Below are 27,067 nucleotides of genomic sequence, written 5' to 3'. Positions count from 1 at the left end.
TCACACATTTGTTTGAAATTTGCACCACTAAAGTACAACATCAAGCATGCTCTCCATCCTCCATCGTGTAAACATGAATTATTTTACATGATCTATCTATTATTCCATCACGTACTGTAAGACTGCAGCCATAGATTATTAATACACATGACAGCTATTTCCAACTAAAACTGATTGATTGTGTTGTGGATACAATGTCAGAAAGTAGTCAAAAATGCCAAAGACATTAAGTTTGCTGTCATAGAGGACTGGAAAAAACAGCAAATATTGACATTTTAGAAGCTGGAACCAATCAACGTTGGCATTTGTGCTTTAAAAAGGACTTAAGTGATTACCTGTTGATCAAAATTGTTGCTGGTTGATTTTCTGTTGATCGACTAATCAGTTATAGATCAGTTATAGAGTGTCTACAGAATTAATGAAACTGCCATGTACAGCATGTTAAAGATGAACAAACATGTCAAGTGTTGTGTTGTGAGTTTAGGAAAAAGTCCTGCAATGCCTTGAGTTTGAGTGTGATACAGACAGCATATTCAAAGCAGAATGAATCACTGTGATAAAGGCTTTGGTTAGACTAGAAGATGTTTTCACTCCTCTTCCTATCAGACATGAGTTTCTTCTTAATTGGCTGCTGATGAAAAAATTGCACAGAGCGAGAAGCGCATACTCATGGCTGTGTTTGTGCTCGTGGAGGAGCAGATCCATAAATGTGCAAAGCTGTGTGTCCGGGCCATACAGCTCATTATTAATAATGACTCAGATGTAATCTGCCGAGGTTGCCAGATTGGTTTCTGCTGCCGAGCATCTTAGTTGCTAAATTATGAGTAGAGAGTAGTTCTGAGATACTGAGCATCCAAGATCTGTGATACCAGCTGGTGAAACTATTATGTACTTTCTGTGTGAATATTTAATTTCAAAAGTTGATTTTTTTAAAGCAATATTCAGTCCAGCAATCCAAAGATGGAGCTCAATTCTAATTAATAAATGAAGGACAGATAATACCTTCTAATTCTATGCTTCTAAAATGGTATGGAAATGCTGGAATGTGCTCATTTCTAATGTGATGTCATGAGTCCTCTAATGTTACAACTAAACACATCTACAGCAGATCATGTTCTTGCACTTCTGAAACAATGGGTAAAACACAGGGAACAAGTGGAAATCTCTCACCCCACTGGCATCATTATTTGTTCTTAGTGGAAGGAAAATAAGTCTTCAAGGCTCACTGGGAGAGTAAATGTAAGACATTTTCTTTGGTGGAGGGAGTTGACACCCGATAAAAATGGGAGCCTAAATATAGGTGCGGAACATTTTTCCTGCATTGCTTAGCTCCTGTTGTTGATTATTATTTTTGGAAAAGATTCTGACTTGTTGGACTGTATTTGTTTAGCAAATAAATCAAAGCTTCTGCACACCCATACACTTAATTAATGTTTTTTTTTTCTTCTTTCTCTAAATTAGCTGTATATGTACCTCTGGTATGCTGTAGTTAGTTAAAAAATAGCATATATAGCTTAACAGAGTCAAAGATCTTGCAATGCATAGTGATTTCCATAGCAAACACCACCACAGCTGCAGTATGCCGACTCTACACACTCAATATCCTCAAAAAATATTTCATTCAAACAATGGCTGGGTGGGCTCATTCAGCTTAATGTTCATTACAAAGCAATATTTCCATTGGGAAACCAACATAATCATGTCATGCATATTTTACCATTACATTAGGCGACATTACATCATGTTTAAAAGGGTTAAAGAGGCATTGTTCATTCCAACTTGACTTGTGATGCAGTGATCTAACAGTGCTCCCCCTGTTTGTATCGCACACATCTTTTTCCTCCTGTCTCAGCCTGTTAGTCATTCATAACATGCGGCTGACATGGAGTCTAATAATAGGAACAATGCTCACAATCAGTTATTTCTCTCTGAGTTCACTAGTGAGCATAAGCACTCACTAGTGTGCACCATTAACGTGCTGCATGACCTGCTGTCACTCACCAGAATTTGAGTTCCCCATGTGGGTCCTGATGATGCAGGATGACATCAGCAAGACAACAGTGTAGTTTTTAGCCTTGGTCTGCAGCGACCAAACTGCAGACTGCAAGCAAACCAAAAGCCAAACAGTTCATGTGCTGCGTCACCCAGTCAGAGAGTGAGGAAGCAGTCAGGACGGATGGCTATTCTCTGTGAAATGTAGAGGAACAAGTCAGAGTGACTGAAATCACTGAGTTGCGTGACTGCAGCCATACACATCACACACATTAAGCCACTGTCTACCCTTTCTAATTTTGTTACCTCCTTTCTGCTCTCCACCGCGGTTCTCTCTGTGGCTAACACCCATACGCTTGTGACAAATGACTTGTAAAGTCACATTAATGTCAGGAGGAGGGAGCGGAGCGGCGGCCCCACACCCTCCCTCTGCTCCACCGATTCGTGCAGTGGAGGGTTTGGAGAGAATGGAGCAAGCGGGATCTAATTTAGGCTGGGATGTTGAGGGGTTTGGATGGGGATATGCTGTGTAATTGGGCGTGTTTGTGTGTTTGCATATGTGTGTGAGAGCGATCCAGGCGTGGGATGGACTGGAGGAACCCGCTGAGAAGCATACAGGATCAGACTACCTCTGTGGAGAAGAGGGAGAGGATGACGTAGGAGGAGGGGATGGCAGAGGGAACAAGTGAAAGTGGCCTGCGAAGCCAGATGGATGGAGGGATGGGGGAGGAAGAAGAAACGGAAAGATTAAGACAGTGGCAGACAACATGATGGAGGATGAGAGGAAGCGAGAGACAGAATGAAGAAACGGGATCAGAACACAGGAAATGGGAAAAGAGAAGAAGATGAAGACTACTCCCATCATCCTTCCCTCTCCTGCTTCCTTCCACCATTCCTTCTCCATTCCACTCCTCTTTTCACTGTTCTCCTTCCCTTTTCTCTGATACCTCCACCAGTCTTTCACTTCTTCCAAATTTTTCCATCCATACTCTCCCCACCTTCATCTTAGGCAACATTTTGCTGACCGGGATCAGATCCCAGGTCGACAAATACCCAAATTCACTCATGTCTCACATTAAGCCTCATCAAGCCTTTCATCTCCTCATTTTCAGTAGCAAAGACCAATTTAGAAAACATTAAGGTTATGTTAGCATGATTCTCACTTCTAACCAATGCTAAGAGCTTGTGCCAGTTAAAATCATATCAGCCTCAGTTTAATAACATCCATAACAGCCAAAAAGAAGCTTGCTTTCTGGTTAATGTGCCCTCTGCTAGCCGTGTGTCTACATTCAGCCAAGTCAATGAAAAGACACACCCCTCTGTGACATCACTGTTTGCTGTCTGCAGCCACGTTAGCGGCTCGGTGAGGCTGCACAATGCAGGTAAAATGTTTAGCATCTGAGTTTAAATGTTAACATTTGTTATTTAGCACTAAAGACAATATGCAGCTGAGGCTGATGGGAATGTTACAAGTTTTGCATAAGTAATGGCCAGATTGAGATTTTTACCTGTGGGCAACATGAATGTGTGCACCACATTTAATCCATTCAACAGCTGTTGAGAAATTTCACTCAAAACCATGTTTGAACTTCAAGAGAGGAAGTCAGCGGATCAGCAGATTCACTGGGAGTCGGGAGAACATGAATGACTGTACAAAATTTCATGGCAGTCCTCTCAATAGCTGTTGAGATATTTGACCAAAATGTGGACCAACCAACAGCCCGACATTGCCATCCATAACGCCACACTGCCAGACATTTTCGCTCCAGGATCTCCAATATAAGAAGGATGTTACTGTAAACTTAAGGTGTTAAAGGAAGGATGCTAAAACTGTCATTTCAATATGTCAGATATATTTAATCATTAATAATTTCAAATGTAATGCTTCACATTTCAGTTTCAGGTTGTAGCTACTGGTTGTGAACAACAATCATGCTGCTGCTACAAACTTATGCAAGAAACTGCTTGCAACTCAAGCAACAAGACCTGATTGCAAGATTGGTTTATGCTGTTGTAAGTGATTATTTTTTGTTTGACAGTACAGGACAGCTTTTCAGTTATTAGATCATTATTGGATAAATTTCTTGTTAGGTCAGATTCCAGACTCACAGAGAGAGACTGTAAAGCACTCAGATAAGCAGGCGGTCTGATGGTCAGACAGCAGTACCTCAGGGTGGGCGAGGTGGTGGTGGTAGTGGTTGTGGTGGGGTGGGGGTGGTAATCCATGGGCCATAAAGCAGCACCAGCCTGGCATTGCCATGGCGACGGAGGGACCGGAACAGGCACTGTATAACTAGTCCTGCCAGAGAGTGGAGCACGTGGAGGAGAGCCCATCAAGTGATTGAGGAGATGAAAAGGGTGCACAGAAGGAAAGTAAGAGAGGGAAGGAAGGAGTTTAGGGAACAGAGGTGAGGGGACTGAACGGATGGAGGAAGGAAAGGCAGGAGGAAGAATATAGTGGATGGCAGGGAGGAAAAAGGAAGAGCCAAAGAAGGAAGAAAAGATAACCGAGGGATGGACGAGAGGGATTGAGGGAGAAAGCTAGGAAAGAAGGATGAATGGAAGGAAGCAGAGGATAGATGGAGGAGGTAAGGAGGGAAGATGGGAGCAGAGGGGGACACAAGGAGCCTCCAGCTGGAGGCCCTGTGTGCTGTAGGAACACACCCAGAGGCTCTCTCTCACACACACACACACACACACACACACACACACACACACACACACACACACACGCAAGCATGCAGTCCAAGGCGAGTGAGAGCATAACGGGTGCACACACTCACAGACAGTGGACACACACATTCATACATTCAGACAGAGATATTCGTAAACACACACACACACGTCACCTCATGTGTCCGTGACACCAGCTGGGGCCAGCTGGTGAATATGAGTAAAACCATCTCTCCCTAAATTTCCATCCCTCCCTTCCTCTGTCTGTCTCTCTCCTTCCATCACCACCTCTTCCTTCTCTCCGACATCTCTCCTTTGTCTCTGCCTGCTCTCCACGGGTTCTCTTACTGTCTCCCTCTCTCTCTTCTTCTTCTCCTTCTTCTTTTCCATCTCTTTCTTCCTCTCGCTCCACCTCGGGCAGCGCTCTGCTGTGGCCTGAGCAATAAACTCAGGGGACCCTGCTATCACAACAAACCAATTACCATGCACTGGGGGCGCGCGCGCGCGCACACACACACACACGCACACACACACACACACACACACACACACACACACACACACACACACACACACACACACACACACACACACACATGCACACACTCAAAGACTGTCCTCAGGAACCTGTCACTAAAACACATACACACAAATCACATCATACTGTATGTGCATGTGCTTATATACATATGCACACACACACACACACACACACACACACACACACACACACACACACACACACACACACACACACACACACACACATGTCATGTTTCCATCACTTCTGGGTACTTTACATAGACTTACAGTCATTTCCTGGAGACTTACATTAGCCATAACCATTACTTGCCTAACCTTAAACCTAAACCTAACCTTAATCTTAACCCTAACCCAAGTCTTCACTCTAAAACTTAATGATTTATGTTATGAGGACTCTTGTTTGGTCCCATAAGGAAGACGAGTGCCCACTAAGTGAATGTATAAACAGATTTATGTTCCCACAACGTGAGTGATACACAGAGCAGAGCGGTCTGTCCACAAGGAGTTGAAGTAGAAAAATAGAAAGCAATGAAAGTCAAAGCTAAATAAAGAAGCATATAAATGATTCATTTCAATGATTCAATGATGCACAGATGAAAAGAGAACAGTAGGAGAGCGCTGTCACAATCCCAGCATTCTAACTTTGGCACCAAGTCATGGATCACATTACAAGCCAGTCTCACATCAAAATGTGTAATTGCTGCGTTGGTCCACAGCACAAAACACATTAGTTTCACAATACTTGCATTTTTTCTGCCTGTTCTTTTCTATTTTCCACATCACATGACTGTCAAGTTTCTCTCTGTGAAACCAAATGGAAAAAAGAAATGAACGTGAACTTGAAATTCAAAATTGTGAGCTATGAATGTGAAGAGGTTGAATCTGTGTGACATGTGTGGACCTTTAAATAGATTTTTTGTTGCTTGTGGTCACCTGTGGCGAATGTTCTGTGCACACACAAAGGCAAAAAATCACCTGCAAGCACTCCAGACAAAGATGTTTGAATTCACCAGCAATGGCTTCACCTGTTTCATGGACCATTCCTGCCCTACGAGACATGTAGGTCTGAGGATTCTGCAATTAAAAGATACTTCTATAATGATATTCTTCAGTCTTATGAAAAATGACTGCACTTGGGACCACCGAAGTGCTTTTTCTCAGCACCTGTGCTTGGTGTTGGCTCTTGTGTGCAGAGCAGAAGGGGGTTACTCACCAGGGGGAGCCATAGATCCTGAAGCCCCGCACGGTGACCTCGGAGTCCTGCAGGTAGATGCAGTTGGTGAGCAGCGACTGGACGTTCTCATAATTCTCTGGCTTCAGTTTGGAGGCCGATGGGAAGTAGTAGAAGTCCTGCTTGATCAGGTCAGCCATAAACTCCTGGTCAAAGGTCAGCTCGTGGTTTCCAGCGATTACTATCTTGATGTCGTAGGGCAGGGTACCTGGCACGGGACGAGAGGGGGAGATGGAGAAGTGAAAAATAGGAAAGGTGCGAGGCGGAGGACAGGGGTGGAAGAAAGGGAGAAAGAGATAAGAAGAAGGAAAATGAGAGAGAGGAGGAGATTGTGTGGTGACAAGGAGAAATATATAGAAGGCACAATTTGATGAAGAAGGACAGATGAGGGGTAACAAAGCAAGAAATGGGGTGGTACAAAGATAAATTACATGGATAGAGAGGGTATAGAAGAAAAGATAAGAGTGGAGGGAGAGGAGAGGTGTAAAGGAAGAAGTGGTACAGTCAAGAGAGCAAAGGAAAGGAGAGGAGACAAGAAGGAAGACGAAGGCCACGCAGAGGAGGAACTAGACAATTGAGGGAGACATCAGGACATGTGTAGGGGAGACGGAGAGACAGGAGATGTAGGAAAGGGTGGAGGGAAAGAAAATGAATGAAAGAGGTGGGGCAGACAGCGTGGGGAAGGACATGGAGGAGAGGGAAAATCGAGAACGACATGAAAGCCATCCCAGACAGCTTGGCATTCACATGCGACGGGGCTTTCTCATTGTTTTCTCCTCCATTTCTAGCAAATCTGTACATCTGCCTTAGCTTCCCTCCATCAGTCAAGGTCTCAACCCAGTGCACTGCTGTCGTCTGTTTATGGAAGCATAGCTGAATGCATCCGTCAGGGAATCTTTATCTGGAGGAATGATGAGGAGGGAAAGCGGAGAGAATGATCGTCGTGAAGTTTACGACGCAGAATATTAAACATTTACCGACTATGGCAACGGCTGCTGCATCTCTCCTGCCTTTCTCTCTCATCACCCTCCTCTAATCAAACATCCACTCCTTCGCATCACCCCCCATTTTCTCCTCCTTCTCAATGGCTTTAATTGGCTATTCAGAGCCTGGCACAGCAGGGCGCGCAATCGATCTGCGCCCATCAAACCTAGCGGCGGCTGGCCCTTCACAAATCTACATGATGTTTTCAAAGCTCTGCTGAGGAAACAGAGAGCCAGCACTGACAAACATCTGGGGGTCTGCTTTGTCAGGTAGAGCGGCTGACGGAGAGTTCAATCACAATGGCTTTTTTTTTTTATTATTACTGCCAGGACGGTGCGGCGTGCAGCTGAGCACATCGGTTTGTGTGTCAGCATGTGTGTTTGTGAGTGACTTTCCCTCGTGTGTGCGAGTTTGCATGCATCTGTGCATGAACGTGTCATGTTAGTGAAAAGGAGTAATTAAACTGAGCTTTAGAAGAGGCTGACAGCCCGGCGACGGCTCTGTCACAACAGCCAATCACAGCCCAGTGAAAGAAAGAGAGAAAGAGTGGGGGGGATAGAGGGAGGGAAAGGAAGGAGAGAGCGACAGAAATACTTTAGGAAGCCCAAAAATCCTTGAGTGTGAAGGAGGAATAATAACAAGATGAAAGCAGCTGTCAGAGTGCCCATCACTGCAGTTTGGGCCGGGGGCCGCCCCCTCTCCCCAACACTGCTCCTATTTGTTTGGCAGAAGGGCTTGTGTTTAGTTGTCAAGCAGGCACCAAAAAAGCCCCGTAAATGAGGGGCTGCACCTCCACAAAGGCACACGTCCACACACGCCACCGCACAATCGAAAGATGTTTTAGATTCCTTTTTCGTCAGACTTTGTCATTTGAAGTGGTGTTCAGTGGTGTCCCTGGATAAACCAAGGTTGAAGGAAAGAAAAATTCCATCATTATTTCCATTTCATGCAAAACATTGAGGGTAATGGGGATGCCTTCTTGCAGCTCCAAAATGTATTAAATCCCTCACATTTTCTAAGTGTGTCACAGTATCATCAGCGTGTTCACACTGGAAAGACTGCACTGTCAAGTGTATAGTCAAGCAAACAATACACCTTTGGACCCACAGTGTCATTTTACTGGCTGCAAAGTGCTTGAAAAACTTTTATGTTGATGAGCTTTTTTGGAGCTCCTAACACACTGGACTGGTAATTTCAGTAATTCAAGAGTCCAACCCCATGTGGCACCAATCCATGCACAATGTTATGAGATATAAAAGGTTTTGAGATATCCACTGAGAAAAACTGGAAATAAAACAATTAGTCTAACAGTGTCGCAGCCCATTCCTCATTTTTAAGGTTGTTGCTTAAAGCATGTGCAAATCTCATTTCATTGCATCTCATTCTGCCTCATAAAAACGCTAGAAATTTATCAGACAACACGTGTTTTGTTGTCTGCAGTGTTAATGATGACTGTGATAGTTTTCGGAAAAAGAGCTTGCCAGGAAAGGAGCCAAGAAGCTGCATGGGAGCGCCGCATCTACCTGGAGACTTGTTTAGCTTGTTGTTTCAGGCTTTGAAGAGCGGAGCAGCCGGAGTGTGAAGTGATGAAAACTGGACTGACCTGAGATTGCATGCATAGCAAAAATGCAAAGTATATATGAAAAATGAATGAAGTGAGGTCAAGAAGAAGCAACTTTTAGTCTTTGGTGTTTGAGCTCGAAAGTTTCTATATACATACAGTATATATATATATCAAATACTTCTTTCCTAGTCCACATCAGGTCAGGGATAGTGCAAATAAACATAACATAATGATTCAAAGGGGATCATCTAAAGCCACTGCAGAGGTGTTAAAAGACAGACGGGAACGAACGGAAGCCGCTTTGGACGGATCATCAGCTAAATACCAAAAATGCAAGCATCAAAAATAAGTTATGGAAACAAATGCACTGTATGTGTGTCCGTGCACGTGTGAGCCCGAGGGAAGACAGACAGCGAGGCAACAAGGCAAAGACAGCGACATAACAAGGCGCTCATAAATTTTCAACAAATAAACACTATCTGTGTCTCCTCAGAAATTCTGCAACGTGAGCAGTTTTTCACCCATGAAGTTTGACGGCCAACTGTAAACCGGGAGAAATAAATCACAGGGAGAAATATAAAACTCCACCAGCTGGACACAAATACCCGCCACCCCCCTGCACACACACACACACACACACACACACACACACACACACACACACACACACACACACACACACACACACACACACACAGGCTCTTACTTAGCAAAATTAAATTTTAATTTCATGGATGAATTTTTTGAAAGTTTCCCCAAGAAAAAAAAGCTGCAAAATGACAATGTGAGAATACCAACTAGCTGAACCTTGTAAAGCTGAATCTGACTAAAGGCAGCGAGCGGGTGCATCTGTTTATCATAGGAACTCTCCCTCCCTGCCAACTGCTGTCAATATAGAAATAATAACACTACAAAAAAAAGCAAGAAATTCAGCAATACAGTTATTGTGCATGTCCACAATGAACAAATCAATCACAAAAACACAATTTCTGCATCAGATGAGAATGAATGTGTGGCTTCTGTGACAAAAGAAAGAGAAGAAAAGAGGAGAGGATGTGGGTGGAAGTGTGTGAGTGGGGGGGGCATCTAAACATTTGGGGCGTCATACCCCCACAACACACGGGCCACTGTAGCCCCGCCATCTTTTGTCTTTGAATTCAAAAGGCTGCTTTTCAGCAACAAATACTTTTAATTCATCTGCGAGGGAATCAGCAGCGGTGCAGGGTGGACAGGCGCGTCTTCTGCCGCATCAAAAAAATAACAAAAGAAGAAGAAAAAAACTAAATCACCAAGCGAGCGAGAGGGAGTGCAAAGATTGGAGGAAAACACAGGACAGCACAGGCTTCGAGCGAGGCTGCGTTCTGGAGTGGAAACAGCTGGACTTCAGTCTGCCCTTCTGTCCCTTCATCCCTTTATTCCTCTCCGGGTTCTGGTTCAGTCCCTTCTCGCTCAGTGTCTTTGCTCTTTTGTCAAGCACCTGCCCCCCCCCACCCCTCCTCCAGTCATACACATCCCAGATCTGGTGTCTGTGTGTCACCACAAAAACCTCCATCCTCCCATGAGCTCCACAAGATGGCCTGTGTGAGTGTAAATGTGTGTGTAAACATGCCACATGCGGCCTGCATGTATGCATGTAACCCAGAGGGCTCGAGCATAATCTCTGTGCATATTGACATGTGAATGTGAATGACTGTTTGTGTGTCTATACATAACAGGGGCTACAGTATCTCTATGTGCGGACTCCCACCCACGCCACAGGAAACCATCCGGAGTTCGGCCACCATTGTTCCGACGCTGCAATGGGTGGTCTGCTCTTTGAAGAGGAAAATCCCCGTTCTGCCCAAAGCTCTGGCATGTACAGGGGGATTACTGCCCATTGTGTGAGTGTGTATGTGTCCGCTCGGCTATGTGTGTCTGTGTGCATGCAGAAACAAAAAAGCCAGAAATGTCCTGCCTGCCAAGACAAAGTTAATTCCTAAGTGTGTGTGTGTGTGCGTCGATACCAAAAACTAGTAGCCAAAACGTCCTGCCAAATAACTTAGTACTAAAGTGTGTGCGTGTGTGTGTATGTCTCAAGCATCTATGAGTGTGTGTGCAGTTGCAGAAAACAGGGTCCAAATATTTCCTGCCAAGCCAAAATGCTTAAATTAATACCAGTGTGTGTGTCCATATCAGTGAATGCATGTGTACAAGAAGCAGAAGCCAAAAGTTTCTGCTAAATTTAAATTAAGAGAAAAGTCCAGATAATTGGATCTTATTTTTCATAGCATGCACACTTTTTTTCTTGTGTGTGTAGTTAAATGAATTGCAAATTAAAGCGTCAGATTTTTGTTTAATGATGGTATCAAACCACTCCCGGTGCTTCATTTCACCAGCACATTTGTGTTTGAGGCAACATTATGGAGCAGATTTAGAAGAGAGAGTGTGTCATTTTTGTTCCGCGTGCCAAACGTTCAGGTGTGTTTCACTGACGCGTCGCTCACTTTGGGAATTGAGCTGAAGATCAGCCTGGCCGATGATCAGATTCAATATCCAGCATTTTCTGATTATCGGAATAATTCTTTTTCTTATGTAATTGCTGATAAAATAATTCACTGCTTTTGCGTTACTTTCACCAAATGAACTGCAGAAGTATGACTTGGTATATTTCATGGCATATTATGGTTATGTTATGGTGTGGAATAATAATGCTATCGCTACTTAGCTTATGTATTTGAGAGGAGTTTTGCTTTTGCAGACAAGCTTTCTGAGACGCACGTCTCACGTAACAGTTACAATCTCATTTACAATCTCATTTTAATGTCTGCAGCTGTCTGCGCCGGCTCCATGCAGGCTGGTGTCTCATGGGCGTGACCGCCACCTGAAGCATATTTACACAGCGAGTGTGTTTTTTTGACAATACGCGCATAAACGTGAGGCTGATGCTCAATAAAAAGGCACTGAATAAATATATTTATCTACATTTGGCAACCTCAGTGGAGCAGAGTGCTGCTTACCGTAGTCAGTACACACATATTTTGCATCAAGTTTGCTGAAAGCTGGAGCTATAGCCTCCATTTCCCACCATGCCGTGCTGGACTTATTAAGTTGCTATGTTATGTTCCAAGATGCATGTTAATTTGTAATATGCATTAGGAGGCACGTCTTCCCTCTACCAATATGGCGGCTGTTCCATAGGAATTATGGGAATTGATGTTGGATGGCTGAACTCTACGCAGCCAGGGCATGATTTTTAAAATAAGACAGACTACAACAACAGAGCAGAATACCTCACCTCACACTCACAGGCGGCTTTGGTTACAGCCATGCTAACTTAAACTGATCTCCATCCAGACGAGTGTTTCAAAGCTGTGTCACATGGTGCTACTGTCATTTCATTCATCTCACAGACCCATTTTTGCGTCACGGCCTATGTTGCACTGTACAGCCCTGAAGTTCTTTCCACAACTGCCAAAGGTAAAATCAGCCAAAGTGCCTTCGTAACCATCCATCCCACTTTGCAGACCAACTGCTTGCTTCAACTTTGCCCTGAATCGCACAAACACATTTTTTTTTCCTGTGCAATTTCACCAGCATTTCAGATGCACTTGCTGCTAGATAATCGGATAAACTGTTGGCTTGTTTACAACCTGTCTGATCATCTAACTGCTCCTGTTTCTTGCCATGTCGGACTTTGTTATGGAAATGAAGGGATGGCCAGAGCCCAGCAAACAAGATCCAAGTTGCGATAAACCAGAATTATTTTTTAATTCCAAACTCTGCGTCTGTGTCTGGATTTATTGCAAGCACATATGCCTGTTTGTGCGCATCCGCCCCGCAGCTTATGCATGTCTTCTTTACGTATAGAACATACTGAGATTATAGCCAAACAGTGCAGCTTTAGCCGGCCTTTATCTGTGCGTGCTTAAACACAAATGCAATAATTCAAAGGGAAGCTTCAAAAGCAACTGCACTGATGTTCAAAGACAGACAAGCTAAAGACTCAGCTCGGATAAGTTGTAATTCCTTTACAGCGTGTGTGTGTGTGTGTGTGTGTGTGTGTGTGTGTGTGTGTGTGTGTGTGTGTGTGTGTGTGTGTGTGTGTGTACTAGTCAGAGACAGAGAGGGAAGACTGGATGTGAGAGAAGAAAGTAATATGTCACATGAAAGAGAGAACGAGAGAGAGGTGAGTAAGGGAGAGACATGCAACAAGGTAGAGATGGATGATGGAGGAAGAGAAGCAGCGAGGCTTCCGCCTTCTCACCTCGGCTTAAACTTAATACTCACTCGTTTCATTTAACTCACCACCCACACACTGATGCGTCTCATCACACACACAACCACACAGGCACACACACGCACAAACGTGTACACACACAATCATACAAGCAGACGCAAAACAAAGACAGCCAGCAATTATGAGACGGCGTACACAAACACCACCTACTGAGCAGTGCATCCAAAACACACATTTTATCTGTGTACAGCAGCACCTCCTAACACTTCACAATGTCCTCACTGAACATAATGCATTACGTACACACAAACATAAAGACGCGCACACACAGAAGCTGTGACAAAGACAGATACAGCGCATCATCAAGCGGCCTTGTAGGTGGTCTCTCTCTTCTCTTTCTCCCTCCTACACTCCATCTCTGTCTCTTTCATCCTGTCTGCTCCACTTCCACGTTCAGTGTGACGACGTCGCCTCCAGGATAAAGTGGTTGAAGATTAAGCTGCAACTTTCAGAACGAGCGACGTGGGCTTCTGATGAATGCTGATGAATTAAATGACTGGCCACTCGCCATCTGTCCCATGTCTGTTTTTAAACTGGATTTCTACAGACGCCACATTTAGCCGATGTTCAACCGAACTGCCGTATTCTTCAGTATGTACCTTTATGTTTCTGTTAGAGCTAGTATATCAGACAGAAATGCAGTTGGGACTGTTCTGAAAACAGTCCCAAGTTGATGTGCTCAAGAGCACATCTCAAGCTTTCCTTCCTCTTTCCTCTGATTTGCTATGTCTGATTCCAGCTGCTGGCCCGTGGACGCTGTCGACACTCACGCGTCTCCTCTGTTATACATGAAGTCACATGTAAGGAGCTTCACCAGGGGCTCTCAGAGAGTCCTTGAACACAGTAACAAGGAGGAGTTTTCAATATGGTACATGATGACAATGTCACTCTGACAAAATATGGCAGGCGATCCAAGTGTTCGCTGTGATGGATTACCGATCTCAGTCAAATCCAAGTCTCTGCTAGTCGGTTTTCAGAGTGGCATAAAATGAAAGGAAACTGGAACAGGCTGCCTGGAAAGCATTACTGTAATCTCAAAACAAAATCATCAGCAGGGGTTGTAATTTGTGGACTAAAACACGCAAACCACACTTTATATAACCTGAATGTTAGTAACTGTAAACAGTTTGTATGTAGGTTTAAACTACTTGGAGGTTCTATTCGTTTAATAGTATGTAGAATATATGGTGATTGAAACTTTAATCAGTAATGAGACTGACCACAGTATCAGCACTGACCACATGTTGATTCTCCATTTTTCACTATTTAAAATGGGTGAAATCATTGCTGAGCTGCTCACAGCGCATTGCTTCACTTGGCCATCCTCCCCCTCCTCGCTCAGTCTGTTAGCTGTCTGTTTCTAAAGAGAGGCTTAATGCAGATTCAGCAACAGTTTACATACAGCAAATTACATGCACCGACGCTGACCCAGAAAATAAATCTGAGACAGAGACTGAGACGGGGGGGGACATGATGAGAACCATCATTTCATAAGTGATATCCACAGGCTTCAATCTCTTCCAACTGTTTTCTGAACTCGGAGGGAAAAAAAAGAACTTGTTTGAACGAAAAAGTGGAGATGTTTCCTAAGTCCATTTTCACATCTTGTTGTGTCTTTTTCCTCTCCCTCATGCACGCAGACAGACACACACGAGGAACACACTCTTTCAAGTGTGCAAATAGACGACACAAAAGCAGTGAGGGACAGATGGGAAATGGTTTGCTTAAATTTACAGTCACTTGAAATTCTGTCGAGTTTCCCAATGTTAAAGACCATAAAGGAGTGTCAAACTTCCTCGTTATGCTCTCCTCCAGCAGCACTCACTGCTGGGTAAACACAAGAGAGGGGGGGTGAAGAAAAAAGATAGGAAGGAAGCAAAGTGGTGAGAGGGAGAGAATGAGAATGAAGGAAAATTAGGCTCAGTGGAGGAAGGACAAACTAGACAAGAGGAGAGAGAGAGGAAGGAGGAAAGTGGCAAGAGAAGGAATAGAGGGAGCAGAGGGAGGGTGTAAGGACGGAAGAAAGGGAGCAAAGGAGGAGAGAAGAAGAAGAGCGTGCCAGAAAAAGACAGCAGTCATGAAAGTTTAATGCCCTCACTGTTACCAAGCTAAAGGGAGCAAGCTGGGAGGAGGACGAGGCAAGCTGAGGAGGTGAAGAGGAGGTCCAGAGGGGAGGCGGGGGAGGACAACACCTGACAGAGGATGGAGATGGAGATGGAGGGGCAGAAATCACACATCCACACACACACACACACACACACACACACACACACACACACACACACACACACACACACACACACACACACAGCTGCAGAGGCAGGTGCGGAGCATGAGACACACTCTCCCTCTCCCGGGCAAAGAAAAAACACACACTCGCATTTAAAGTGCCAACACGGCAATCGCATCATGGTCGTCCCTCATCTATTATTCAGCAGTTAAGGGGAACAGAGCAGAGCAGGCGCTAAATAAAGAGTCGGAGCAGAGGTGCCAAAGGCTGTAGACCTCGCAACCCAGAGTCAGAGAGTGAGCGGCCGGGGGTTGTTTCTTTATGACGGGGACGCTGGGGCAAGTCTCAATACTCAGATGAAAGTTGGGGTTACTTCAGTTTCAATGATCTCTCCCGTCCTCTGCAGTTACTGCGCATTTATTTTTACCCTCAAAGTGCATTCATGTTTTTCATATTAACAAAGGATCAAATGACTGTGCAGGGTGAAAGGCCAAACTCACATGCAGTTCCACTCAGATTTACAAAGCTCTGTCCACACTTTGTTCTCTCATAAAACCCTTTTCCAGCACCAGCAGGCCAGAACAGGCACTACCTGCCCAGAAGAAAGAGGCAGGCAAGGTCTGCAACTCGCTGGTTTGGAGCATTTAGTAGTTTAATAGGCAGATATTTTTCCCATGGGTTGGTAGATATCAAAACCATGCATGCGGGCAGCCACCAACATGAATCATAATGAAAGGGAATGCAGCTCTCTTACTGCTCGATGTGTAAATTGTGCAAATGTTTGCAAACATGTCATTGATGCAAAGCTAATTTTCTTCATATCTACTAAATGTGTGTACAGGTGGCCCCTCACCTAAATTGTGTGTGTGCTTGTGAATGAGTGAGCCTGTCCAGGGTGCAGATTGAGGTGATTTGCTCACCTTCAATCAAAGGCATGAATTCTCACAGGCAGGATTTAGTGACATCAAATCTGCTTTGATGCGATGTGCAACTTACACGTGTAGACAAGTGTGATGTGGAGACTTGAAGCCTCCATCTCAGGGGACATCTTGTCTTCAGCAGCTAAACTTCTGAAATGAGCAACATCTGCACATTGATAGATTGTGAAGTTTTCACAGAGTGAGAGGGAGTAGGTGTACTTCTGAACTTTTTTATGGAAAAAAACCATGTCTGACACAACATGCTAGAGGATTTTTACACAGGGGTGGTCAATTTGTTGTGCCTTATTGACCGACACATGCTGATACTGACATACTGCATCGGAGATAAGCTAAAATCAGCCAGTACATCTCAGGTATTACATAACCCCCCCTTTAGACTTGAAAGCTGACATGCTGGAAGCCGTAGTCAGTTTGACACCTTTTTTCCTGCATCTTTGCTCAGCATTGGAAACAACTGGAAGTGCCATGAATCCACGTGGACTACAGCTACAGCTCTGCATGAGAGAGAGATAAACATGCCAACCACAGGTGGGAGATATTTAATCAAGTATTGGAGTATTACTTTAAAAAAAACCCCTCTGCTTTGGGAAAAGGGATGATGTTCTTTCACCTGGATTAACCTCATGAGTGGAGTTCATATAAGAGAGGAAATGCCACAAATGTCCTTTTAATATTTAATTGATTCTGTGAAGGGAAATTATTCATACAAGACAGAAAAACACTGCAAATAGCCTGTTGGTTGTTAATCAATTAGTTTATTCCAACAGTGAATCTCCAGTACTGTTGTCCGTCTATGATCTGTGTGTACGCGATGGCAGTAAAGCAGCCACTGAACTGAAGTCAGACTCGGAGACAGACAGAAGGAAAGAGCGAGAGAACAAAGCCTTTAAGAATTAAAGCTGCTCCTCTCTTGACCCCGAGTCAACTCCGAAGCACAATGAGATCCATATTTAAACACAACACTCACTGCAGTATATTCCCGCTCCGCTCCGCCAGCTCACGCTATCACAGGGCATGAATAAAGACGCCACTCAAGACTACAGCGAGGGCAGCGCACACAAACAAACACGCAAACACTCAGAGAAGCGTTGGCTCGGCTTACGAAATCCCGCGGATGCTTGTTGGCGTGTGTGCGCTCAAGCCGCGAGTGTGTGCTGAAAGGCTGATCAAAGAAGCCATTATTGGAGACAATTGGACTGAAGTGGTGCTGCTTGCGAGCTCGAGGTCTGCCTCTCGCCCTCGCGAACGCCTTTTTTCTCCACCCTTCCTCTTTCTGAGTCTCCCTCCTGTCTCTCCTCTCACCTGTCCCGCGTAATCAGCCTCCATTCCCGACAATCTAGCACTTGCTTGCACTCTGCACGAGCGGTGGCTTTTCAACAACGCTAACAGCCCTTTTAGCCATCACGGCTCTTCAGGCTGCACAATGTGCTAGTCAGAAAATTAGTGTTTAACACACACACGCAAACCCAGAGTCGTTTTTCCATCACTTTTGGGGACATTATATAGACTTAAATTAATTTCCTGGAGACTTACTGTAACCCTAACCATCACTGCTACTGTACGTGCCTAACCCTAACCCTAACCTTGGCCTAACCCTAAAGACACACACACACACACACACACACACAATGGCAGTAAAGGTAAACTAGGAGTTTCTCAGTAAAGATTATGAGGTAAACAACCATAAAAAAAAAGAATATACTTTAAAAAAGCTGATTCATGATTGATTTTCCTCAGAGGACCAGACCAGTTTTAGTCTATGCAGGTTTTGAGTTTAGAATGTTTCAGGAAGCTGCTGACTTCTTTCAATTTTCTAATGGTATCAACATCAGACTTACAGACTTCTGAATTCTTGAAAATTGCTAATTGTGTGCAAGGCGGTATTAATGATTGTCAGCCTTACATTACACTGTACTACACTTAAATTACAAATGTAAAAAAAAAAAAAGACAAAAAAAAAAACTGCCAGACTGGCTGTTCACTGTGGTGGTTTACACTTGAAACTTAAAGAGTTATTACACACAAAATAAACTTTTGTTAGTAATTTATAGTTATAGATTGATTCTAGTAACCAGTCTGTTTCATGCCTTTTCTCAGCGAAACTTGAGTCATCAATCTGTCAAAATCAGATGTTTCCTAGTCCTCCACACCTCTGAAGTACAACAACACATTTACTCCAATCTGGACAACAACCCCTATCACGCCATTAAAAATCAGAAATCGCCGTTTGGAGCAGTGGAGAATTCTGTTTTCAGTCTTCTGACCACCACAAACAGTTGAAATCCAGGTATATCATGCAGTGTCAGAGCTCTACCTTTACATTAATTTTTACTGAACAGGACACATTCAAGCAGAAATGGGACATTAATGAGTTTCAAGAGTATGCCATTTTGATTTTCAATAAATGGAAGTCAATGGAAGTTCTGCAGAAAGAGAAAGAGCTTTAAACCAAAACCTGCAAGTCGTAATCCTAAACTAACCTTTACACCATTCAAAATCATTATGGTTTCACGCATTTTTTTCCCAAAGTTTCATACAGTGCACGCGGATGCAGCAGTTCTGTCTGTAGACAGAAGACTGTATTTAATTGCATGCGAGCACAATGACAGTAAAGTTGAACTGAGTTGTATGTCGCGACCCAAAAAAAGTGCAGATGCTCTTGATCCTTAGCTCTTTTGTTACATGCTACTGGAATAAAACTCTAAACTAAAAAATGTGTATGTCAACCAAAAACCAATGGCGGAAAGAGAACCAGCAGCAACCTCTGGGGCTGAAAAATGAAGACAGCTCCAATGGCCACTTGAGGCTGGCTCCAAAAGCCAATCCATCCCCACAGACCGCCATGTTAAAATGCCCAACTTTACAGCAGAAATAAACATGTTTACAGTCTGGAACAAAAAAAACAAACAAACAAAAAAAAACGGTTTTGGTCTCTATAGTTAACTTCCCTGTTCATGACAACTGCACAGGGGATTAATTAGATACTTATTAATTATAGGCATGGCCACCCTGATTGACAGCTGCCGCTAGGTTTCAGCATCCGGGCTTCATTCGGCCGCCTCAGCTCCACCCACCCTCCACTACTTTGCCCATTTTTGGATTGACCATGAGTTAGGCGGAGTCAGGCACTGCCAAAATGGCGACGGCTGAAGCCGCCATCACTGAGCTTTATGAGGGCTCATCAGAAACCAGTGGGTGACATCACAGACTACGTCCATGTTTTATATAGTCCATGAAAAAGAACTTCATCCAACAAGTACACAGAGCCAGACTACATTTATCTTCCTCACAGAGTGAGACCGTTAAGACAATGTTTACACTGCATTTGATGAGGAGGCTGAGCTCTACGATTCTTAGGCAACAGAGGATTTGGAAATAGTTCTAAGTAAGAAACGAGACTGAATTAGGCCTTCAGCTAACAATCATATTCATCACAGGTGAATGCCTCCATCATTTACAGTTTTCTATAAACATTCAGAAAATACTGAAATATCCCATCACAGATTTGTCTGAACAAAACTGAAACACCAGCAGCAAATCCTCACATATGAGGAGCTGAAAACCGACGTTTGCCACATATTCTTCATAAATTACTTAAGTGCTGTTGAATCATTTTGTAGAGATTTACTAAATGCTTAATTAATCATTTCAGCAGTGCATTGGTAAAAACTTAAATAAGTGAAGTACACACACACTGCAGTTCAAGAAGTGTAGAGGGACCACGATGCAGCAAAAAAAAAAAACAAAAACACATCTTGTGCAAGATAGAAACACACACTCTCACACACACACGGTCCTCATAGAGTGACTGACAGCTGGACCTGCACGGATCACCATGACAACAGAGGGCAGAAGTTTGGCGTCAGTCTCCAGGGCGGTGGGCTAAGTTTACCCAGGTATGGCAGCCCTCCTCTGGGGTCTCCCTCCTCTCCTCCTCTACTCTGCAGCCTTTTTAAACCTCCACCTCGACTTTCTTTGCCATCGCCTCCTCTTCCAGCTCCTCTCCCTGCATGAATTTTATCTCCTGCCTCCTCAGTCCTCCCCTCTTTTCCTCTCCTCCCCTCGCCTCTCCCCCCTCTCCTGCAGCGTTCACCATCCCTGACAAAGCCTTGAGCGGCTGCCAGCGGCCCCCGAGAGCCAACTCACTTCCTGCTAAAAATAAGAGCCGAGAGAAGAATCTCAGAGAGCTGCCACCAACAGAAAGGGCTGAAATTGGAGAGAGGTTTCGTGAATGTGAAGAAAGGGCGAAAGCGAGAATCGGCCCTGAAAGAAACGGGTGATGGAGGTGGAAGAATGAGCTTGAAGGAAGAAGGAGGAAAGAAGGAAGGAAGAACGGCAAACAAACTACAGAGTTAAAGAGAAAACTAAAGACTGAGAAGAAGAGAACTCCACCAGAGGAAGTATAAAAGAGAGGAAAGTTTGGAAGCAGATAACATTACCTGGCTGAGGCTTAGTTTGAAATGAATACGTTAAACCTCATCTCCCTGTAAATCTGCTCTGCACACACTGAACAGCAGGAGTTATATTCATCTACAGAATGAGACGGTGTGTGTGTGACAGAGACGGGGAATGAAAGAGAGAGAGAGAGAATAGGAATAGCCAGATGATAAATATTTATACGAGGAAGAGGAAGAGATGGCAGAGTTGCAGGGGAGAAGGAAATAACAGCAGAGGAGGGGAGGAAGGGATGGAGAGACTGACTTCAGAGACAGCAGCAGGCGCGTTTGGCTCGGTTTATCTTTTCTTTCCCGTCTCTCCCGTTGCCTCTCTCGCCGCTGGAGTGCGGGCTAGCGGATTTGCAGCTCACGCTCCCTGCAGCTCGCATGTGTGTGTGTGTGTGTGTGTGTGTGTGTGTGTGTGTGTGTGTGTGTGTGTGTGTGAGTGAGAGAGAGAGAGAGAGAGAGAGAGCAGGGGAAGGACAACAAGTTCTCCCCTTATCTCCCCCCTCTCCTCTCCCCTCCCTCAAAGAACGAGACAAGCACACAAAGGCCCGCGCACCCGCTAACAGGCTTCTGCCGTTCCCGGGGAGGTTGGTGCCGGTATTGATGACGCCGACGACAATGATGATGATGGCGATGATAGCAGGGGCGCTCTGCTCGCTCCAACTGCTGTAGATTCAGCGATTCAACAGTTTTTCTGAAGCACTGCTTCATGCGAGGTCACTTCATTCTGGTTTCCAATGGATATCACAATGACAAGACTTACACTTGCTCCCAGCTCAGTGTGGAGATAAGATGCTTCCAGTGGAAGCTGGTGATGCAAAAAGTCAGAGGAGACCAACCCGAGCTCAGTTACGCTCGTACACTTCTGCCTGACAAAAGGAAATGAGTCAGCTGTGCTCCAGAAATCTCCTCACATCACTAACTAACCTGCTCTTTACAGTTACAGTCAGAAACCAGAAATATTCTAATGTGGCTAAATGTCTGACAGGATATGTTTTGATGCCAATTCATATCACATTATAGTGATTCAACATAACTGTCATGGTCAAAAGTATGTGGACAGCCTTTTCTATGCAACTGGACAGGTGTGACAAAAACAGATCGATGCTCAAAGCTTAACAAAGGAAACTAGGCTGTTCAGACAGTGTAAACATATGAAATGGCTGTTGCTGAAAAATCCATTGCTAAATAGCGTTCTTTGATATAAGAAAATCATAAGTATCAGTAATTTTATGTAAATATTCAACATTTTATGAGGATCATCTACTCCATCCTGAAAAATGAACTTTACTTGCCTGGCTTGTTTCAGTGGTTAGTTCCTGCTGTTTCCTGAGAAAAGAGGCCTGTCAGTGTTAAACTACACAGATATGAACAGGGACGTCTCTGCAGTCTCTGTCAAAGCTGAGAAGAGTGTAACACAAACCAGAGTCGCGCAACACCACATCACACTCAAAGGACCATGCATGTTTGGCACAAATCACATGTAGGCCGTCTTTATATTACTGTGGTCCGTTTTCCAAAGCACAACATCAGCCTTTCTGTTTTTTTTCTTCTTTCCAGCCTTTAGTTTCAATTCGTGTCAGAGCACTACGGAAATCAACTTGCATAGACTTCCTGTCCATCACAATAAACAATTGTTTCCTTTTATCAAAGTTATCATCGTGTGGAAGTGCAGTTATGAGCAGAACACATTTTAAAAACCCTCCTTTGCGGTGTGTTCAAGGAACTCCTCAAGGATTTGAGAATCAGCGGCCACAAAGCGCTGCATTCACGAGCCCTGTTGTCAGAAAATTGAAAACAGCAGACACACAATAAGCAGACTGTGAAATCTGGCTGCTTCTTACATTTCAGAAATTGCTGTCCAGAAGTCAATTCAAATTCCTGATGTTCTCACAGAGTCCTTGAACTCACCAGAAAGGAAGAAAAGACTAAATTCTATTCAGTAAGCGAGGAAATCAATTCAAAAATGTATGGCATATTTGGGAAAAGGCTCAATAGTAAAGTAGATTTTTAATTTACAGTTAGTGTTCTGAAGTGTGTGACACTCTGAAGAGAGAGAGAGAGAGAGAGAGAGAGAGAGAGAGAGAGAGAGAGAGAACTTATTGTAGCCCTGAGATTCTGAAACTTCAAAGAATCCTTCAAAGATTTCTTACAAACTTTCAGCATAGCACCCAGAGTGAGTAAATTTAGCCTGGCACTGACCCCGGCTGCATTAATAGATCGTCACGAGGGGACCCAGTTACTGGAAACAGGCCCCTGACCCGCTCTGGATCCAGAGCTACAACTCTCAAAGATACTGACCTAGCCAGTCATTGAACTTCTTGACCTCAGAGGGCAGTCCCAGCTCGGTGAAGTCTCCGGCGTGGATGAACACGTCCCCGTACGGCATCTGGATGGCGTCGGTGCGGGAGTGAGTGTCTGAGATGCACACAAAGCGGGTGTAGCCCGGCGGCTTGGGTGTGTCATGGGGCATCGGGTCCACCCTGAGGAACAGAAGACAAGAACGTCAAGGAAAGTTAAGTGAGAGAGGAAGGGAAAAGGGGTCACTGCGGCTGTTGGTGCTCTTAAACAATACAGAACAAAAAGAGACAGAGCGCTGTATGCAAAGCCTCTGTGGTAAGAGGCTGACAATAAAAGAAGTTTGAATTAGTATCCAGCACAAAATCATCCCCACAGACTGAAGCAGAGGAGGAAACAAGAGACACAGTGAGAGCGAGAGGCCACAATAAAAGCGTGGCGCTGAGAGAGACAGAAAGAGAAATGTGTAGAGATAGAAAAAGAATAAAGCGCAGATATAGAAAAAGAGCAGAGTCCTGTGGGATTTCCAGCGAGCGTGCAGATCCGTGACGTCTCCAGGGGGAAGAGGGGAGCTGGTGAATAACCATGGCCCACTTTAGTGAGCTCTCCTCCAGGTACGATAACACCCAGCACCGCCTCCTCCTCCTCCTCCTCCTCCTCTTCACCCCACCACAAGAGAGAGAAAGAGATGAGGGGAAGTGGGAAAGGAGATACACATGCATGTAGGACAGCTGGTAAGAAGTATGAGTCAGAAAGTAATGAAAGTTCAGGAAAAAATCCGAAATTCAACATGCAACAGTTTACTTGGTTACATAAACTTCAGTTAACTAAAGTTACAACTAAAACTAAAGCTGAACTTAGATTTTTGGTTAAAAAGGCCACCAAGCTGACAGTTACTGTAAAAACCCTAAAGCTGTGGCCTGCATGAACAAGTAAAGGCCACTTTCACAGGGAAGGCCAACTACATGTACTCTAAGTACTATACTGTTAGTATATGTCCACATCTACTAACTGTAGGTTACATATCGCTAACTCCATCAGTACAGTAGATGTCACAAACCACTCTGTTGCTCAAGAGAAACACTTTGCTCTTATTTCGTTGGGTGTTAAGCACTTAAAATTCCATTCTGAATTTCTTGTGGCTCAAAGGGTCTGCAGTAGGCCTCAGCCATGTGTATAATAGTAGCCTACAGCCTTGCTGGCCATTTATATTAGGCTACAAAATTGACAATACAATCTAAAAACATACTACTGCACATTATAAAAGATTAGCATTAGCATTAGCTGTTAGCAGAGTAAGCTTTATTGATTGCTAAGGTGAGGTAGCTGTTTACATGTATGTGGTGGCCCAGGCTGCATGCTACTTAGCTTACCATGCTAGTTAGCTTAACATGCTAGCTGTGTTTAGCAGCATGCTGCCAGTGATAGCAACATGCTACTGCTACTAGCTGGACATTCTTGTTAGCTGGTTGTCGATAGCTAGCATGCTGTTAGCTGGTGATGCTGTAGAAAAAAGAGAATACAGCTTGCAACGGAAGCCAGGTGTTGAATGTGTGGATGCAGGTAAAGAGGGGGATGATTCTGGGATGCTGGGACACACCTGTCCAACTCTTGACCCTGTAGACCCACCTGCACGTTTATACTCACACAAAGTCATATTGGATCCATGTTCTTTGGTAAGACAGGTCAAGGGTGAACCATTGTCTTTGGATGCCTTCTTTTGGCTTCCATCAGCACTTTGCTAAATGATGTGCCAACAATGTTAACTCTTCGGGGCCATATTCACATTAAAAGCCTTCCAGTGGTTCAAAGGGCTGTCAGCTTTTAATGTGAAACATCTACAGGAAGTGCTCAGCTTCATCAACAGTGGCTCAACACTTATCATAAACAAGCGGAAGCAAAAGTAATGAATAACTTATGATACTATTTCTGTTAAACTCAAAGCAGCAGAGTGGTGAGTATGACCTGACTCTTGTTGTACTGATGAAATTAGTGCTGTGGAAATTTCTGGTGTGCTTAATTTATTAAAACAGCAGGCACAGAGGAAGTGTTGAGTTTGCAATAACAGCAAACAGCAGCCACAGCGAATTAAAACAGGACCAGACCAGAAAATATAATAAATTCACATATGACACAGGGAAATTTAAAGTCAAGACCTGCCTCCAACATAAGCCTGTCTCAAATAAGCATCCATGGACTGTCTAACACAAACTGACTAACTAACATCGTCATGGTGTCAAAAGAGAGCTGCTACAGCCGGCAAACTGTTACAAAACTTTCCCTGACTGGGTTAAAAAGTGTAGGCGAGACACAGACAACAGAGGCACACTGAAGGCCACACATTCACTTTAAAATAGCTTTTCCGTCATCATTTAATTCTTCATTTCAACTGAAAGGCCAGACTCTTTGGTGTGACAGCCTCTCTTCTTTTGTGTTATCCCTGGCTCATGTGGTTAAAAGGATGCTCCTCTTAAAGGAGTGGTTCAGCATTTGGAGAAATATACTTATTTGCTTTTTTCTGAGAGTGAGATGACACCACATGACATCTCTCATGTATGTAAGGTAAGTAGCTGGAATCAGGACATGGTTAGGGTCACAGCTAGCCTTGCTCTCTCCAAAGTTCAAAAATACACCTACGAAAGCCTCTAAAGCTGTCTCACTGGCAGGACATGTCTTTATTTGTGGTTTTTAGAAGGAGTTACATGTGGGAATAAATATTTAGTGAACAGTCAGGTGTAGGTTCCTGAGGTCTTTTCATAACAGTGAGGTTGCCATATTTGGGACTGTCATACCTACGTCTTTGGCATTTCTGTTTGTATACAGATTAAATAAATTAGATATAATGTCTTAGTCAGTGAGCTTTAGAGTTGTTGGTGGGTGTATTTTTTGAAGCCAGACTAGCTGTTTCCCCCAGTCTTTATGATAATCTAGGCTAACCATGTCCTGACTCCAGTTCAGTACTTTAAAAAGATGGAAGATTGGTATGAATTTTGTCATCTCTTTTTAGAAAAGAAAGCAAAAAAGCATTTTTTTAATGACAATCCACTACTCCTTTAATGAATAATAATAATAATAATAATAATAATTAAATCTTCTAAACAAACATAACAAGCGAAAGACAATATCTTATTATATCCATCAAGTGCAGGAAAATGATTGGACAAACATAAAGCAAACAGTGGACACAATCACTGTGCTGCGCTTTATGTCCACATGACAGCAGTATGCTCCTTTAGTTAGCCGCCCTGCCTGTGCCTCATATCTACTTACATGTGGACGTGTGGTGGCTGGAAGCGTCCCTGGTTGATGTTGTAGAAGGTAAAGGCCTGAGTTGGGTTGGTGCTGTACTCGTCAACCTCCACCGCTGTCCTGCTGCCTCTCTGCGTGTGCGACTGAGCCTGTGACTGCTGCCGCCTTGCCGCCATGATTTCCGACAGGGTGAAGGCCATGACACTGGGAATGGAAGGAGAATGGACGGAGGGGAGCGAGGTGCCGGGTCAGGAAATGTAGCCGCTTCTTGTTTTTGCTTTGGAGGAGTGGGTGGATGGTCCAGGCCTCAGGAGAGGCGTCCTGACAGAGTCAAACACTCGCTGAGTTCACAGTCACAGTGAGCGGAGGAGAGAACATCACCTCCTCTTCTTCTTCTCTGCAGCTCCTCTGCACCTGAGAGGGACACAACATAGCACAGCCGACATGAAGAGTGTGTGGTAAAGATGAGAATTCAGAGAAGTGGTGAAATGTCCAGTTGAAATAACTGATTTCATAATTGAAGTCATTTATTAAGCCAAACTTTTTCTGGTTTCAGATTCTCAAAATGAGATTGATGTATTTGTTGTCGCGTGTATCATTGTAGATTGGATATTTGGGGGTTTTACACTGTGAGAAACACAAGC

At 44.1% G+C, this 27,067-nt stretch overlaps 1 protein-coding gene across 1 annotated transcript in view; it reads right to left on the bottom strand.

The window, feature by feature from the left end:
- The window catches only part of mpped1 (metallophosphoesterase domain containing 1), a 67,984-nt gene extending 41,226 nt beyond the window's left edge, over positions 1–26,758 (bottom strand). The window contains exons 1-3 of the mRNA XM_070991651.1: positions 26,445–26,758; positions 23,178–23,359; positions 6,422–6,647 (exon numbers count right to left, since the gene is read on the bottom strand). Of these exons, the coding sequence (XP_070847752.1) occupies positions 6,422–6,647; positions 23,178–23,359; positions 26,445–26,623 (587 nt within the window). The 5' untranslated portion in view covers positions 26,624–26,758. The remainder of the gene's footprint in view (positions 1–6,421; positions 6,648–23,177; positions 23,360–26,444) is intronic.
- Positions 26,759–27,067: the final 309 nt, after the last annotated feature.

The sequence above is a fragment of the Chaetodon trifascialis genome, chromosome 22, assembly GCF_039877785.1.
Source record: "Chaetodon trifascialis isolate fChaTrf1 chromosome 22, fChaTrf1.hap1, whole genome shotgun sequence".
Lineage (NCBI taxonomy): Eukaryota > Metazoa > Chordata > Actinopteri > Chaetodontiformes > Chaetodontidae > Chaetodon > Chaetodon trifascialis.
The sequence above is the reverse complement of the archived record's forward strand: the minus strand, read 5'-3'. Positions and strand labels throughout refer to the sequence as shown.